Here is a 17,360-nt window from a genome sequence, read left to right as displayed (position 1 = left end):
AGCTTCACAATGGCGGGGATTTGTTTTGTTAACTGTCTTATCCTTAGCTACCAGAACAACTACCAGAACGTAGCAGTTGCTCAATTAATATTTCCTGAATGAATGCGTTTAAGAATTGCTATGAACATAGCTTTAAATTCTGAGATTCAGATTTTGATGGATATACACACAAATCATTATTTTGCCTTATTGTTATACAGTTGAGACAATAATGCCAAAAAGCTAATGGAAATAGTATTTAACGGAAATACACTAGTTTAGAATTATTTGTATATAAAGAGTCTTCCCTTGTTACAAGCTATGAATTCAAGGCTCAGGGTTTAATGGGTTAATTCCCCTTATCAGAATCCTAACAGATGGTGTGCCAAATTGGATTAGAATAATTTAAATCCACTCTAACTATAGTTGATAACATTTTGATAATTCTACAATGTTACTTAGCCACTTTGGTTTCAATCACTTATACATTTTTCATGTATTACCATATTTAAAATTTACACTTAATGTTCATTTCCTTCATAATGTGGAGTTTAAATTTAAGGTGCTGTAAAAGCACCTTCCAACATCTAAAGTGCTATATAAAGTTACACTGTCTTACCACCTGTCTCTTCTCTCTCTTTCTAGAAAGTGTTCCAGGCTCAGCTACTGGGGTGGATGAACAAAAAGGAGACAGTGTGCAATTCCAGGATCGGCGCTGACATTTTCACTTTTGTTTGCACTGTCTGCTTCTACTTACTTAGAACTCTATTGTCTCTTGGGAGGAAGACTAATGAGGGTAAGTATGTTAGCCTCCATCACCTGGATGGTTGAATGGACAGAGAGCAGTGTTAGAACCATTGTCTCACTACCAGCTGACACTTGCAAGATTCTGTGGCAAATGTCAGTCTACAGCTCACCTTCCTCAACCCTTCTGGGCAGGAACTAGCAAGACTGCCGTGCGTGTCGCTTCTTCCTAGTTCTTCCTTCCTCTCTGATCATTATCAATCCAACCCAAGAGTTCTAAAGACTATACTTTCCTGACAGATAGCTTGTTAGATTACAATCTATATGGAGATTGCATCATCCCAGTCTCTTGGCTCATCAGAAACATCTATTTTTGGCTATTCCACCAAATGTGTATTAATCAAATAATATCACAGGTAGAACTAACTTGTAAAAAGTAAGCATTTCTTGGGACCCAAACTTTGTTTCTTGCTTGAACAGTCACATTTGTGTAATTCATCTGTAACTTTGCCTAAAAGTTACTTAATATCTCCTAAATTCTTAAGAGTTCATGCAATTTTCTTTGGAGGCAAAAATGATTTAGGCACTTGGACTCTTTGGAATCAGAGAACTTAGGTTTGAACTTCCAAGCTGTGTATCCAGACTAGTTCCCCAGACTCTACTCATTTTCCCCATTTATCAAATTGGGATAACGTAGCACATACCTCATATAGTTGAATTAAGAATGAAATAAAATAATGAATGTAAAGCATACAGTACCTGATAAACAACACCTGACTATTATTTGGTAAGTCACTTACCTAAAAGTGTAAATCCCTTAGGTGTCTGACAGTTGGACTAGCTTCTCCCAACTAGAGAGTGATATTTCACTTCTTCCAGAGTGGGGAGAGAAACTTAACTTTGTCTTCTTTCTTCACAGGCCAGTTTTATTTTGCATGTAATAGAAAAATTACCCTTTATTCCTGGGTAGATGATTTCTCTATATCAACTTTCTAATAACAGTTAATATAAATTATTTTAATCATGAAAAGTGTGTCCTGTTACTGAGAACAGATATTTTTCATTTTGAATTGAAAGATTTTCATTCTAGATTTAATTTGTTTCCATGTGTCTCATAAAACATTTCTTTTCATCTTTGTCAACACACTGGGAGAATGAATTATGAATCTGAACCAGAATGTCACTTTTATCTATTCTAACAAATCCTTTATTTATAATTATGTTTCTATTAATAAGATATTCCGGGTTGTACATTCTGGTTCTTTGTTTTCAACTTTAAATCACTGATTAAAAAAAAAAACCTACTTTTATCATTGATTTAAAAAGCACTCAGGATCATCAAATGCCTCGGGGTCATCACTGTGAGCAAACAGCTCTTTGCTGGGGTGTTCAGCATAACAAGAGCTGCAGTGTGTAGATGAATCTACAAACTCCCATTCTAAACACAGCCCTGTATAAAACTTCTTGCTCTATGTTTGGAGAAAAAATACTATGTCTGTTTTTTATCCAAAAGATAACCAGATATCACTACTAGTATTATTTGCTACATTTTTCTTTTGAATATGACACAAAGTTCTTCCATTAGTAAGATTCATAAAACTTTTAGTAGACTCCAGAAAGATCTCAGGAAACTCTGTTAAAGGACAGAAAAATTGCTAAAGAGTTCTGTTGCGGGCAAGTGTAAGGGAAAAAAATTTAAGAAAGACAGCCCTCTAAAGTCTCCTTTAGACTGATTCACTCCTCAAACACTCATTTATTACTTCTTGCCAGTCCTTGTGCTACTGCTGGTTATAAATTAGTAAATAAAACAGACTCTAATCCATGTCCTTACAGAATTAACAAATGGGGGAGGGGGAGCACATTAAACAAACATGGAATCAACTGTAGTAACAAATTAGAGCAAGTGCCAGGAAGCAAAGGGTGCTATGAGGAAAAGTATATTGGGGTTGATGGTGGTGGGGGAAAGGAACCCTGAAGGGCAGGGAAGGCTGCTTTGAGAAGTAACTTTTTAAGACTCAGGGAAGGCAGGTTCTTTCTTTGGCGCCACCTTGCATATATTTTAGCTAGGCATTTATGTCTTTACCTTCCCCACTGTTCACTCCAAGCCCAACATTTTTTTTTTTCTTTTGGCTGCAGGGATGGAGGGGGAATTCACTTATTTATTTATTCATTCATTTTGAAAAGAGGTATCGGTGGAATAAAAGTTTAAATTTAGAAATGTAGTTGAAATACCTATGGGGTATACAAGTGAAGATGTCCACAAATTAGTTGCATATATAGGTGTGCACTTGGGGGCAAGGAGGAGGCAGGAGGAGACCTGCTAGTTATCAGCATATGAAAGGTCATGAAAGCCCAAAGAGTGAGGACGGAAGGCCTAGGACAGAGTATGCCAACATGTTAAAAAAAAAAAAAAAAAGAAAATGAAAAGATGATCAGGACTAATCACAGGCATTAGGAAAACCAACAAGTGAATGCTATCAACACAGAGGGGCTGGTCTACAATTTAAAACTTAGAATATAGCAAAGGTAAAAGAGAGAAATGTCCATTTCTCACAGTGGTTACAACAGCTCTGGCATCAGAAACCTGATCTGAATCTCTTCTCTGTTACTTACTATCTATATGACTTTAGGGCAGCTTGACTTGACCTCAGAGTCTTTGTTTCGCCACATATAAATGAGGATACTACTACTCACCTCTTAGTCCTGATGGGAGACCTCCATAAATGTTTAGCTATGATAAATGCTCCAAGATGCTTAAAAATCAGTTGTAAAGTAAGGGTTTCCAACCATCCTAGTCACTTCTACAGGCATTTTAGCCACATACTGTATTACTAAATAAGAGAAAATAAATATTAATCCTTTCCTATTTAAAACTTAGATGGGCATATACTTCTAGCTGAATTGACAGAATAATAATACACAGAAGTAACTTGCTCGGGGTCTCACAGCTAGTAAATGGGGATTTGAATCTGGACAGTCAGGCTCTGGAGTGTGTGTGCTCCCTGCACGGCACCCTCCCACCCCCAACCTGGAGTTTCCGGACCTCAGGGGCACAGAATCAGGAACCTGTCCTCCTAATCACTATGCTACCATTACTCTGCAGCTTCACTCTGAGCATCAAGAGCAAACAAAGAAATCTGAGCGCCACTGCTTACACTGCCAAGTATTCTTGGAACAAATGGCAACAACTGCAGTTCAGCCTTTTGACTTAGATTCTGGCACAACAATTTCAAGATTAAGAAATAAAAATATAAAACTGTTCTTACTGGTAACATTTGAGAACCAGTATGACACAATACTTAGGTATCTGGATTGCCACAAAAACCCAACTAATTAATGGCAGGGTCAGGATTCAAGGGTGTGAGTCCAGGGCCCCCATGCTTCACCACTAGAGCAGAAGTGGAGCAATGGAGACGTACTGGCTGAAGGAAAGCAATCTTCCTTGTAAAGGTATGTGGAAGGTGGAATTACCATGTTAGCCCATCACAAACAGAGGCTGGGAGAAAGCAGGGAAGAGTTTTTCTAAGTTTATAACATCTAAAGTATCTATAATGAGCAGTAGCATTAATCATTACATTTTATGTCCTGAGATGGGTCAGAAACTTGAAAATTCTTATAGCTTTCTGGCAATAAGTCCACATGAGATCTGGTGCGTGCCCATCTTCAGTATACACTGTCTCATTTTGTTAAAATCCCTTCCAGTTCAAACTCCTTGGTTAGAGGAATCACCAGAGCATTACAGTTGCAGTTCAAATAGTTTGTCTTCAACATGGTACAACCTTTTATTACTGAAAAGGCCTCTCTGTAGCTGATTTTTCTAGTTGCAACTCAATATCTTTTAAATTCATCCTAAACTTTAAAATTAGAAAGTTTAATAAAGTTAAAGGGAGAACAAGTTGGGAGTAACTAAAAAGAGGTCACCATAATTAGGACAAGAGATAGGAATCTGGAATCTGGCTCCTCAGATGTGGGTTGTTAGTTAAGTTACAGATCTTAACTAGATGTTGTTACAAGCCTAGTTTTAATTTTTTAAAAAATATTCTATAATTTAAAGTTATCATCAATTAAACCTACATTTCACTTCCATCCCTCCCTACTTCTGTCCAAATACTAAAGTTTTACTATCAGAGCCATTTAAAAGTGTTCAAATTTATTTAGTGACATTAAAAGATAGTTAAAGAAAAATACGTATCTGTATTTTTAAGTATATCAAAGGTAGCCAAGCTAAAGTTTAAAAGTCATATTACACTTTATACTTAAAAGTGCTTTTTTAGTGAACAGCAAGATATAATGTTTGCCATTATGGGAAACAAGAGAAAAGAGGTTAATGCCAGATTGAGTTAACAATATTCAGCCTCCCTACCACAAGTAAAGTGTTGGGCCTTTACTTTGTGGAAAGACGCTGGTGTGCCAGAAGCAAGACAAAACAAGAGCTGTTGAGTAGTTAATATAGTCTTGATTCAAACTAAATCAAGGATTTAACATTGACATTTAAACTGCTCTCTGACTACTGACCAGTGTTTCGGTCAAAGGCACAAAGAATCAAGGAAGAAAGATTAAAAGTAAGCACTGGTGAAACCAGTGCCTCAACCAAGAGAAAATACCCTCAGATTTTTCTTGCTGGAAAGATTACTAAGGATCTGCATTTGGGTCTGTTTCTAGAAAAGTTCCTGGAAAGGTCAACAAAGTAGGGGAGAATGAAGTCTGAGATGGCTCATACAGTCCAAGGTAGACTAGTAAGCCTTGGTAATACTAATCAACTAGCAAGATCAATGTACACTGAAAACTTTGGCATAAGAGGCACCAATCCTGTCCTATAAAAAAGTTTGTCTCCACAGAAGAGAAAGGAAGTCAATTATTAGAGAAAAGTAAAAATACTATTTGCATAGTTTTGGCACAAAATGAAAACTGATAGTATGAAGTAACAGATCGGAGCCCTGGACCTCTGCCTCGTCCCCTGATCTTTAGTTTCATTTCTCACATTGTTTTATTACAGTTGAGTTTTATTATGGCTCCTGACCACCCTGGGCTACGTTCCTCCCAGCCTTAAAAGTCTAGGGAATGGCAGTGAGTAAAAAACTTTAGAGATTTTAGTACCATGAACTATGATGCATATTATTGTATTTGATCATAAATGCATAAAAAGTGTAGAGTGTCTCAGTGCCAAGGACAGGCCGTAAGTATTAAGAAGTTTATGCATCTATCTCCTAATCCTAGAAGTAGACAATTAATTCTAATGGTGAATTATAGGTGCCCCCCACAACCATCCCCCTCCAAAAAAAATCAGTCTCCTTAAAGTGCATTTCTTAGGTCCTTGAACTGTATCACCTACGGCTTGGAAGTATATGTATATAGGTACTTACTTCCTTTTAAGTACTGTAAAGTCACAGAAAAAAGGCAACTTAGAACCATGCTCAGAATATGAAATCTCTCCTACAAGATTAAACTGTCTTTTGTTCTTTCTTTCTTTTTCCATCTTCATTTTATAAATACATGCATGCACACAGTTTTAAACAATTTGATTAGACCAGTTTTGATCTGACATAAGCAACAATTCAAAGGTGGGAAGTATTTCAGCTTAACTGTGGACTCAAAACTAGCCTAAAAATTCCAAGAGAATTTTTAACTTAGCCTCTTAGCTAAAAAAAGAATAGAAAGCTTTGGAGAAAACTCAGCAATTTGTAAGCTAAGAAACCAAGGGACAGCCACAGTACCATTCTACAAAAAAGTTATATCAAATGAGTAAAGTTAAATGTCATATTTTTTGAAGTCCTTCTTTCTTATCTAACATTTATTGACTGGCACTGTGCTGAAAATTTGGTAGGGGAAAGAAAACTTCAAAAACATTTAAAAGGTTTGTTGACATAGACAAAGAATATACCTAGTTATTTTTCAGGTATTTGATTACTTTATTATCACATTGTTTTCACTGATTTTTAAAAACCTGTGTACTGATAAAAACTGAAATTTTGTGGAATTCTGGGTTCTCATTTCCCTCCTTTTTCCCTAAAATTTCTAAGATTAAAAAAAATCTTATGATATTAAAATGGTTATAATGCACAAGCTTATCCCTGTAGTAAATATGAAATGTATTATTTGTGAGCACTGACTTCAGATAAATTGGGAAGAAAATTTAATTCTAAAATAATTTTTCTCATAAAGGTTTAATTAGCATTTAAAAATCTAAAACCTTGAGTGTACATAGACTATAAAAGGAAACAATACTAATTCAAATTGAGAATTATTTTTGTCTTTTAAGATAAAGCCAACTATTTTTTAAACAACGTAGGACTTATGACAAGCTTATAATTGAGATAAATGTTATCAGAGATGAAATATTCATAAAGATGGTACCTGAGGAGTATCTGTATATTTTTTATATAATGATGAAGAACCAGTTAAAAGGCACTATTAAAAGAAACTGGAAAAACAAATATGAAAGTTTAGGTTTCTGCAGAAAAATTCTATCACAGCATGAACACCACTAATGATGATTTAGCAGGAAGCATTGGTAGGAAAAGCTGGCTGATGGAATATCAAAGTCAGCAATTAGGATTCAGGGGAACAGGTTTCTCATATGAGTTCTATCAAGTAAAATAACTACTGACAATCGATCAATGGAATTAAAATCACATACACTAGAACCAGATGACCAGGCTTCAAAGCGCAGCATTGTCATTTATTGCCGTGCAACTTCAAAGTGCATTTTTTGTCTTGAAGATTAGGCTCCATCAACTTTAAAATGGATAATAATAGTCATCTCAGAGCTATTTTGAGTGGAATAAGATAATCTATGTAATGTGCTTGGTACACAGTGCCTGGCAAATAACAACAGCTTGTTTTTAGCAACCTTGAACAGTCCAACTACCTAGTTCTCAGTTTCCCTCAGTATAAATACAGGTTTGGGCTGAGTCATTTCTAATGCCTCTGCCCATCTAAAATTAAAATCTATAATGTGAAAGACCAACTGTATTTCTAAAAAAAAAACATAAATTCAGATCTTTCACTCTAGCATAATTAAGGACATGGTAATTTAAATTTACAAAAGAATCATGTTTTTAAGTCATTCCTTTGAAATCAGTCGTAATTACTATATTTACCGAAGCCAGTTATATATACTTTTTGGAACTTACAGGAAATCCATGATCTTCCACTGATTATCACGTTCAGCAACTACAATTCTGAGAGTACAATGGCAAAACTGTCATAACCAATATGATTTTAAATGGAAAATGAATGTCATATAGTTAATTCTACATGTTTTTAGTAGTCTACTTATGGTTATAATTTTGACTTTTACTACAGAGTATCTAAATATATTAATTTGGTGTCTACAACAATTTCTAAAAAACAAGTCCTAAGAGGGATCTTAAGGTAGATATTCCCATTTTTTTTAACTGAAGGAACATTTGATCTTTCCTACATAATATAAAAGTCAAGATGATTAAAGTTAATCTAAAGGTGTAACAGAATCTCTCTATTGATATGTTACAATTCAAAATTCAAATGGCAGGCAAACTTTTTCATTGCCAGAGTATTAAGCATCTTTTTAGTATGACTCATAAATATTAAAAAAAAAATCAGAATTTATCATGGCAACATCAAGATTAAAGAAACATATTCCACATGATTCTTGGGGACAAACTATTGATATCCATGGGCACATAAACTGCACACCAAACACTTTCAATAATATATATATATATTTTTTTTTAGTATTTGGAGAACTCTTCATATACTCTTAGAGATACTATTAAGAAAATTTAAAAGCCTTCTTAGTTTGAATATTGTTCCCTGTGCTATACAGTACAAACCTGCTTATCTATTTTATATACAGTAGTTACTATTTGCAAATCTCAAACTCCCAATTTATCCCTTCCTACCCCCTCTACCCCCTCGTAACCGTAAGTTTGTTTTCTGTCAGTCTGTTATGTTAGTTCTTAATATTAAAAAACAAACAAAAAACAAAAACAAAACAAACACAAAAACAATTGTGTTAAAATCTGCCAACTTAATAAGCTTTGAAACCGGAAAAGTTTACCAGTTAATACTCATACCTCATCTTTATATTAGCAAAACTGGGATTAACACTGCAGGAGTTTAAAAAAAAGTTTCTCTTAAATTCATAGCAGTGCTAACTTCCGCTTCATTTCCAGGAACTCTTTATCTTTAACAGATCTCCACACTTCATTCATGTCACAGTTTACAATCATTCAAGAAATTTTAGTTTTAGCTTATAACTGGTTCAGCATAAAGTAGTTCTGTAAAGTTCATGCCATAAAATTAATCTATACTGCGTCCTTACCATCAATATTTAGCTCAAAACAAAGGTGGCAGAAGGAGAGTGTTTCCTTGTCTGTTCCCAGTTTACAAACACTGCAAACGTTGTCATCATTCAAATCAATGTTTACAAACTGCTCTTCCTCGTTCATAGTGCCCCTATTAAGAAACAGAAAAGGACAGTTACACAATTTCAAGAACTTGCCATTACAGCAGTATTAGGCACTTCTAGGAAGAGAGAAGGATGCTGTTCAGTTTATCTAAAGCAACAGCCCCATCAAACAAGCATCGCCATAATTGTACTTCAATATCATATTACTGTGCAAAGACACAAAGCTAATAAAACTTAAAGCCTAGTCGTAAGTGACACTATGCCTAAGTGCCTTTTTTGATCCTGTGTTTTACTTGGTTGGGGGGGATCTGGCGGAAAGCAGTTTTCTGGCATTCGAGCCCGCGCCCCCCATCCCTGACCAGGCATAGAAAGAGCTTAGTAGCGAGGCCTTTTCAGATGCCGGGTCTGTCAACCTACTTAACGCTGTTAAATGCAGGAAGAAAGACCTGCTCGGGACACCTCTTCGCTAACTTCATGGTGGGAACCTTAGAGGCGTTTCGCTAGCTCGGCGGAACCTTAGAGGCGTTTCGCTAGCTCGGCGTAGCAAGGTTTCCTATCCGAGATCCGGGGGCAGAAAAAAATGCACGTGGAAAAGAACACTAGGGAGGGGTCCCGGGAGTGTCCAAAGGATCCGCACGGAAGGCCGGGCAGCGGCTCCGCTGTGCCGCTCGGGCACGGCCGGAGGCGGGGTGGCCAAGCCCGGCCGGGGGTCCCGGAGCCCGGCCGGCGGGAGCTTCGCGTCCCCTCGCCCTGGGCTTCCTCCCGCCCAGAGAGAATGCGTTCGAGGGCCACCGCAGCCGGTCCTCCCGGACTCTGCGTCTCGGGGAGTCGGGTCCCAGCCGGGCCTCCGGCGTTGGGGGCGCGCGCCCGCCCCTCAGGTTGCCGCGGACCCGTGTCGGTCTCCCCGACCGTCCGACCGGGCGCCCCGCGCGGAACAGCGCCAGCGGCCGCGGGGCTCGGAGTGCGAGGCAGCGGGACCGCGAGGCCGAGGACCGGGACGCAGGAGGGTCGGGGGCGGGGAAGCGGGGTCTTTACCGTCCGGCTTCGCGAGCCGCTGCAACCGATCCGCGCGGCTCGGGCTCCTCCACTATTGTTTCCGGCCGCAGCGCAGGCGGCCGCCGCGGAGAAGGCTGCCGCGCGGCCCCGCCCCCTCCCGCCGGTGCCATCCCTCCGAGGCTCCGGGGGTGCGGGGCGGGGGGCGGCGCGGCGGAGGGCGAAGCCGCGCGCCCGCACGTCGGACCCCGGCCCCGCCTCCCTGCTGCTGCGCCGACGCCGCCTCCTCAACCCGCGTTTGCCCCTGATTCCGCGTGTCGGCGCCGGGTCTCTTACCGTCCTGTGGAGGTGGCTCCTCACACGCCCCCTCCTCGAGGCAAGTAGATAGAGGAGTCCGTCACCACCTCCCCCTTTAGCGTAGTGGAAACTACTGCCCCGGGCGGGGGCCGCCGGGCGCGGGGGCCGGAGAGTGACGAGTGGATGCGAGAGAGGGAGCGAGATGCGTGGGTAGAACTTTGTCTGAAAGCAGTAGACTGAAGGAAAATAGTATCACCGAACTTTGAGTTAGGTGCCAGTTGAAATATTTAATGACGGAAAAGTTCGTGTTTCAAGTTTCAGAATTTAGGATAATTTTAAATACAGAAGCTTATTTTTTACAGATTGTTTTAGACACGGGGCGCCCCTGCCTGTAATGTGGCGCATTCCTTACACGCCCACGGGGATCATCCTGGGGCCCCACCTCTTATTTTAGGTCCCGCCTCTCTAAAAAAAACCTGTGAGGTACTAAAGACTTCTTTTGCCCACTTTGCTTGACGTTTTAAACCATTCTTTTTTTTTTTTTTAAAGAGTATGGTTCATGTAATATTTTCAGTTACGTTTTCTATTATAATCCTCCTCAAACAGCCTTGAGAAGAGAAACAAGAACCGAGAACCGTTCTCTCGTTTTCATCCTAGGAATGCAAATTAGGAACCCAGATTATCAGTTGGTTTAGAAACAAAGCTGGGATTTGAACCCGAAGCTGCTGATTGATGTAAAATCACTGTTATTTTCCAGAGCATCACTAGCACTTGTTCTGGTTACACTAACAAAGAGAAAGGGGGGCTGGGTTGTCAGGCTCCCTGTAACTGATGGTAGGAATGGATTCCACAGATCCTGGGAACCTCCAGACCAAATTAGCACATTATAAATAAACCATCAGTGCCTCAGAAGAGTGGTCTGTGTTCTTTCTACTTACAGTGTAAGAGATGAACCAGCAACATTGGCCTCACCTTGTATCTAGTTAGAAATATAGACTAAGTCTCACCCAAGACTTCCTGAATCAGAACCTGCCTTTTAGGAAGACCTCCAGGTGATTTATGCACATTAAAGTCTGAGAAGCACAATTGAAATAGAAAAGTCTGTATGTTTTCTTTTTGAATTTTACATTCAAGATAAATATGACTAAAATGTCTTGCATCTTGGATTCTATCCATCTTTTCAATGAAAGTGCTTTCTAAAATCACGAAGTTTCCTTGTATTGAATAAGTTCTTTTCATTTCTCAGCGTTCTCTCTCTTTCTGTGGCATCTTACCCCGTTAACTCTGCTTAAAACTCTACCTTTTTTATTTTTTAATTATTTTTTTAAAGTCTACACATCAGGGTATAACTTACGGAAATAAAATTTTCCTATTTTAAAAGTACAGTCACTGAATTTTGTCAAATGTGTACAATAGTGTATCCACCATCCCAATGCAGATATAGAACATATCCAGAACCCCAAAATTCTTTATGCTCCTTCTCAGTCAAGCCCCCCCAACATCTGATCCACTTTACATCATTAAGGACAAGTTTTACCTGCTCTAGAGCTGTATATATGTAGAGTTAAATGGTATGTATTCTTTTGTGATTGGCTGCTTTCATTTATTTAGCATGGTTTTGAGATTCACAGTGATGCTTTGTAATACTAGTTCCTTTTTATTGCTGAATAGTATTCCACAATTTGTTTATCCATTCACTTATGAATACTTGAGTTATTTCTAGTTTGGGGACTATTATAAAGCTGCTATGAATATTCCTGTAAAAATCTTTTTGTGTGTTTATTTATGTTTTCTTTCTCTTAGGCAAATACCCAGGAGTGGAATTGGTGACTTGTATGGTAAGTGTACACTTACTTTTAAAAGAAATTGCCAGCTGCTTTCCTAAGTGGTTGTAACATTTTACATAGCTAAGACTGTTTCCTCTTCTTGATAATTTGACCCTTTTTATCACTGAACAACTTTTTATCTCTGGTAATATTTCTTCTCCTGAAATCTACTTTCTCCAGTATTAATACAGGAACTCCTACTCTCTCATGATTAGTTGTTTCTATGTATATCTTTTCTAGTCTTTTTACTTTTACCCCCTCTGTGTCTTTGTATTAACATGCTGCCTGCTTTTACTAATAGATTTTTTTCCCCTCCTGAGTAAGAGTCATATTTTCTTGCTTCTATGATGTGCTTTGATTGGATGCTGACTATTGTAAAAGTGACATTGTTGAGTGTGGTAGGCAGAGTAGCACCCAATCCCTGCATCCTGTGAATATATATGTGACACAGCAAGAGAGATTTTGCAGATATAATTAAGGTTATGGGCTTTCAGATATGGAGATTATCCTGTTATTGGGGAGATCTGAGTCTAATCACATGAACCTTTAAAAGCAAGGAACTTTCTCCAACTAAAGTCAGAGAGATGCAGCAGAAGAGGAAGTCAAAGTGGTTGGAAACATGAGGGGGACCTGAGACACCATTGCTCTAGGAGCAAAGACTGGAACCCAGCTAGCAGCCAGCAAGGAAATGGGGACTTCAGTCCTAACACTGCTAGGAACTGAATTCAGCCAAAAAAGTAAATGGGTTTGGAAGTTCATTCCAATGCCCTGCCATCACCTTGATTTTAGCCTCATGAGATTCTAAATGAAGGGTTTGAATTGCATTGTACCTGAACTTGTTACCTACAGAACTATGAGATAATAAATGGTATTGTTTTAAGCCATTAAATTTGTGTCACTTTGTTATGGAAGCATTATAAAACGAATACATTGAATGTCTGAATTTTTAAAGAGTGTTGGGCTTTGTTTTGGGAAGCTGTTACCCTAGTAGCTTATTAAACTTTGTGAGAGTCTCGACTGTCCTTTTGTTACAAGAATTTTCTAGTCCTCTTGTCAAGGAGTGGCTCAGGCTTTCTGTATCACAAGCCTTCAGTAAAGTTTCTGTACTCTGGTTGGATAAAACTCAAATAATTACTTTCCCTGTGAGCTCCAGTAGTTGTCAGATTGTAGTTCCCCAGTAATTATTTTTCCCCTGGTAGTTAATTTTTGCCCAGCGTCTTGGGGCTTCACCCTATACCCTGTATGCTGACAGCTTAGTAGTCAGGCAAAGACTTAAATTGTATTCAGAAACTCTTTTTGTGTATAGTTTTTCCTGTCTAGGATTCCTTATTGCAAATTCCAGACCTCTCATACTCCCCAGACTCAATTTGTATCTCCTCATCCCAGCTTTTCTTGAATCTGCTTACATGGACCATGGTCTGAAAGTACCGCCAGGCATAAAGCCAGGGCACTTGTAGGGCTCACCTCATTTGTTTCCTTACTTTTTGGGATCGCATTTTTGCTCTGCCTGTGTTACAGTGTCTGAAAATAGGTATTTCATATGTTTTACCCTGCTTTATAACTTTGAAGAGCTATCCTGGTACTCTTTACTCCATCCTCGCTAGAGTCCGTTGTTGTTTTGTCAGTGAATCCTTCGTTCATCAGACAAAAGCTTCTCAGATCTCTTTGGTTCAGTCTAATTTTTTCTGTCCGTCCTTCACAGTGCATTATGAAATAAACACAGATGAAATCCCCTTCTCAAAAACTTGTCATGGCTTCTTGCCTTTCTCATAGCAGTAATAGATAAATCTATTTAGCATTTAGACAGTGATAGTGGACTTTCTAGTTTACTGTCTCATTTGAAAAAACCTAACTTACTTACTCTGATAGTCAAAGATTTTATCTTTAATTAATTGTAATCCTTTCTAATTTAGTAACTCAATAAAGTGTGTAAAAATGTGTTATAAACTGTAGGGTGGTATACAAAGGTTAGCTGTATAATTGATTCTTGTCCTAAAACTGACATTACCTTTACTTTAGGCTTCAGTTAGTTATGAATCCTATCAGATGTGAGTAACAGAAAACCAGGTCAACAGCATCTGAATCAGGAAAGGTTTTATTTGTTTCAGCAAATGAGATCAGTGGAGCCAGCTGCTGGCAGTGGTTCACTGGCTCATTGCATCAAGACCGCCCTCTCTGCAGCCATTTGGGCTTTCCTTCTCAAGAGCAGAATGGCTGCCCTCCAGTTAGGGAGCAAGCTGTCTTCCAGACAGGAAGATGGAGATGGAAGGGGTAGCGGGAAGAAGTAGGAGAGAAAGTTGCTTCTTCCATTTTTGCAAGGAAGGAAAAGCTTTCCTGAGAGACCCCAGCAGGTTTCTGTTCTGTCTAATCATCAAAACTACATGACAACAACAGATTCTAAGAAAGTGAGTAGGTTTTTTCGCCTCTATGACAGAAGGCTAAGAAAAGAGATTAGGTACATAAACCAATGATGACTGCTAGAGCGTTTATGTAATTTTCTTTTCTGAAAATCATTTCTGTGTCTGCTGTGGTGAAAATGACTCTTGCTCATCATTCTGATCAATGTCTGCTTCAAAAATTTCTTTAATCTTCTCACTTTTCTGAATCCCCACAACTTTTGTTCGTGCCACTGCTATTCTCGGTATTTTTTCCTGGCATGTTCCCAATATAAAGTAGAGGATTCAGTACACTTGGTGTGTCTCCCCATCCATTTCTTACCTCTGCTGTCTTTGCTTCTCTTCATGTGTTAACTTACTCTCTGCTGTAGGAGATGTACTTCGCTTCATCTGTTTAGCCTGGAACATTGGCACATGCAGCTTCAGGCTTAGGGCCTTTTAGTACCATGACTTTAAAGGTGCTGGAAACTCAAGATGTGCGCATAATTGACTGTATTATTATTTCCACTTCTTCATACCCTCCCTCTGCCATGTGATGTCATAGTTCCCTACAGTGAGCAGAGTATGTTTCCCCACCCCACTGGAATATTAATCAACATGACATGAGCAGAGACCTCAAATGTGCTTGTGTGACTTAGCTTGGCTTCTTGTGCCTCTGCCATGTGTTATTGAGAAAACTTCACCCAGATGGTTGCGGGTCTGAGGAGGATGAGAAACATGTGGAGCAGACCTGGGTGCAGTCAGCAGCCTAAAGCTAAGGAGGCCCAGTGGACCTGTGGACCCCTGATAGATGCTTGTTGTTGTAAGCACTGAGTTGTGGGTTGTTTTGTTATGCAGCATATTATAGTGATGATTGTTAATACAGCAGGATTCTAAATGGCTGAGTTTAATTTATATGATCATTCCTGAATCAGTTACAATGGCCAGTACTTTAATTGGCCAGGCTTGGATTGCATTCCCCACCCCACCCCCCCCAAATAACAGGTTGGCTCAGAAATGGGGCTACAGGAATTAAAATCTGATCTTATGATATGGGAGAAGAGCTTCTCCAAAGAAAAGTGGCTGTTGCTACCAGAAGAAGGGAGTTGGTTTGAAACCATAACAAATAGGCAAAAACCATCTATCATAATCCACTCTGGTGTTCTTTGGACTTCCGTATTCATTGCTAGAATTTGGGGTTGTGTGCAAGGAATCTTGCCTTACTCATCTTGTATTTCAACGCTTATTTTACAGATTGTGCTTGTATCAGTTAGGATTAGGTTTCACTGCCGTAATATGAACACCCCAAATACAAATGACTTTAAAAGATAGGACTTTATTTTTTCTCTTCATGAAAAGCCTGGAGGTAGGCAGTCTGGGGCTGGTGTGGGGGCTCTGACCCACAAAGTCCTCAGGAACACATGCTGCTTCTAGCCTTCCACTCTGTCATCCCCAGGATGTGGGTCTCATTGTTTTGCATCAGAGATAGCCCCTTCCAATAGAAACAGATCCTAAACAGCAGGGTGGAGGAAAGTGAGAAGACAGGGCAAAGAATATATACCAGCTGCTTTTTAAGACTATTTCTCAAAAGCTGCTACGTAACATTTCTGGTTACCCCCAGTCCCCACTTCCAGGTAAGAGCCTAGATGAAAGGGAAACTTGGGATCTGGTCTTTATTTCAGCATCCATGTACCTAGCTGAAATTCAGGGCTTCTAGAATAGGGACAGTGGATATTAGAATAAGCAACAAGCAGTCTCTGTTGCAGGACTCAATCAATATTTCTTGAAAGAATGTGTTGAGTGAATGAATCATATATTAAAAATTAAAATTGGTTAATAAACACTGAAGACTGAATTTTCAATCTTAGATTCAATGCTGGCTTAAATAATCTATTTGAAGTAAAATACCTATTAAACTATTTCTTATTTTTGGTAAGCAAGAAAGTAAAAATTGACTATTTGTTTTAGAATTCTTTTTGCTTTATACTCAAATTGAACAATATGGTAAGCTCATTTCAGTTTTGTTGGTCCATTTTCTAAAAGTCTAATTTTTTATAGGATTCCAGACAAAATTTAGTGCTGCTTCATTGGAGTCCTTAACGCTGAAGGAAATGTCTGTCTTAAAATTATGGGTCCTCTTAAGCTTAGACAAGCATCCCTTTGAAAGCTTGGGATACAACTATTTGCATTAAAGGGATTTACCACCCATGGTGTCAGTAATGCTGACATTATGGACGAGCTGTCTGCTGATCCATTGTCCTGTTGTGCGAGCAAACCAAACCAAACTTATTTCCAGTCTGTGGGTGGATAAATCTACTGTTGGCATTGCTGGGAGGAGACTGGGAGTTAACTACCAAGATACTGATTTTTTTTTCCACTGTGGGTCTAAAGCCAGTCTTTAGTAATGTGCACAGTTCCTGCTGTTAAATTCAAGATGATAAAAGGAAAGTTTGGGATTGATGTCTGAAGTTAGAAAGGAGTCTGTTTCATAATATTTTACCAGAGGCTTATTTTTATATTTCATTGTATAAATGTCAGATGTCTGGATGTAGAATACTCAAGCTAGAAATTGAAACCCCAGCATATCTCTCAGTTGACTACTGGTGTGCCTATTGACTTAGAGAATTTTGAATTTCAGAATTATAAATTTTCAGAATTTTCTTTAATTCAGGGAAGTTTTTTGATGGGAGATAGATGACAGTGTTTATGGTAAGTCAAAAAGAATACAACTTTTTTGTTTTTTTGTTTTTGGAA

The 17,360-nt window shown here is 38.8% G+C and overlaps 2 protein-coding genes across 5 annotated transcripts in view; one reads left to right on the top strand and one right to left on the bottom strand.

The window, feature by feature from the left end:
* C1H21orf91 (chromosome 1 C21orf91 homolog) overlaps positions 1 to 10,582 on the bottom strand; it is a 31,934-nt gene extending 21,352 nt beyond the window's left edge. For 2 of the 3 annotated variants that reach the window (XR_004318802.1, XM_032477076.1), the window contains exons 1-2: positions 10,151 to 10,302; positions 9,029 to 9,162 (exon numbers count right to left, since the gene is read on the bottom strand). Coding sequence is in view for 2 of the 3 variants with exons in the window: in XM_032477076.1 (XP_032332967.1) it covers positions 9,029 to 9,162; positions 10,151 to 10,281 (265 nt within the window). In the remaining variant the exon portion in view is untranslated. Of the gene's footprint in view, positions 1 to 9,028; positions 9,163 to 10,150; positions 10,303 to 10,444 lie in introns of those variants that run through there. The other variant, XM_032477081.1, reaches the window with a different exon arrangement.
* The window catches only part of LOC116662776, a 212,847-nt gene that overhangs the window by 130,400 nt on the left and 65,087 nt on the right, over positions 1 to 17,360 (top strand). For both annotated transcript variants that reach the window (XR_004318823.1, XM_032477115.1), the window contains exons 4-5: positions 625 to 775; positions 12,209 to 12,243. Coding sequence is in view for 1 of the 2 variants with exons in the window: in XM_032477115.1 (XP_032333006.1) it covers positions 625 to 775; positions 12,209 to 12,243 (186 nt within the window). In the remaining variant the exon portion in view is untranslated. The remainder of the gene's footprint in view (positions 1 to 624; positions 776 to 12,208; positions 12,244 to 17,360) is intronic.

Source organism: Camelus ferus, chromosome 1, assembly GCF_009834535.1.
Source record: "Camelus ferus isolate YT-003-E chromosome 1, BCGSAC_Cfer_1.0, whole genome shotgun sequence".
NCBI classification, from domain to species: Eukaryota; Metazoa; Chordata; class Mammalia; order Artiodactyla; family Camelidae; genus Camelus; species Camelus ferus.
The sequence above is the reverse complement of the archived record's forward strand: the minus strand, read 5'-3'. Positions and strand labels throughout refer to the sequence as shown.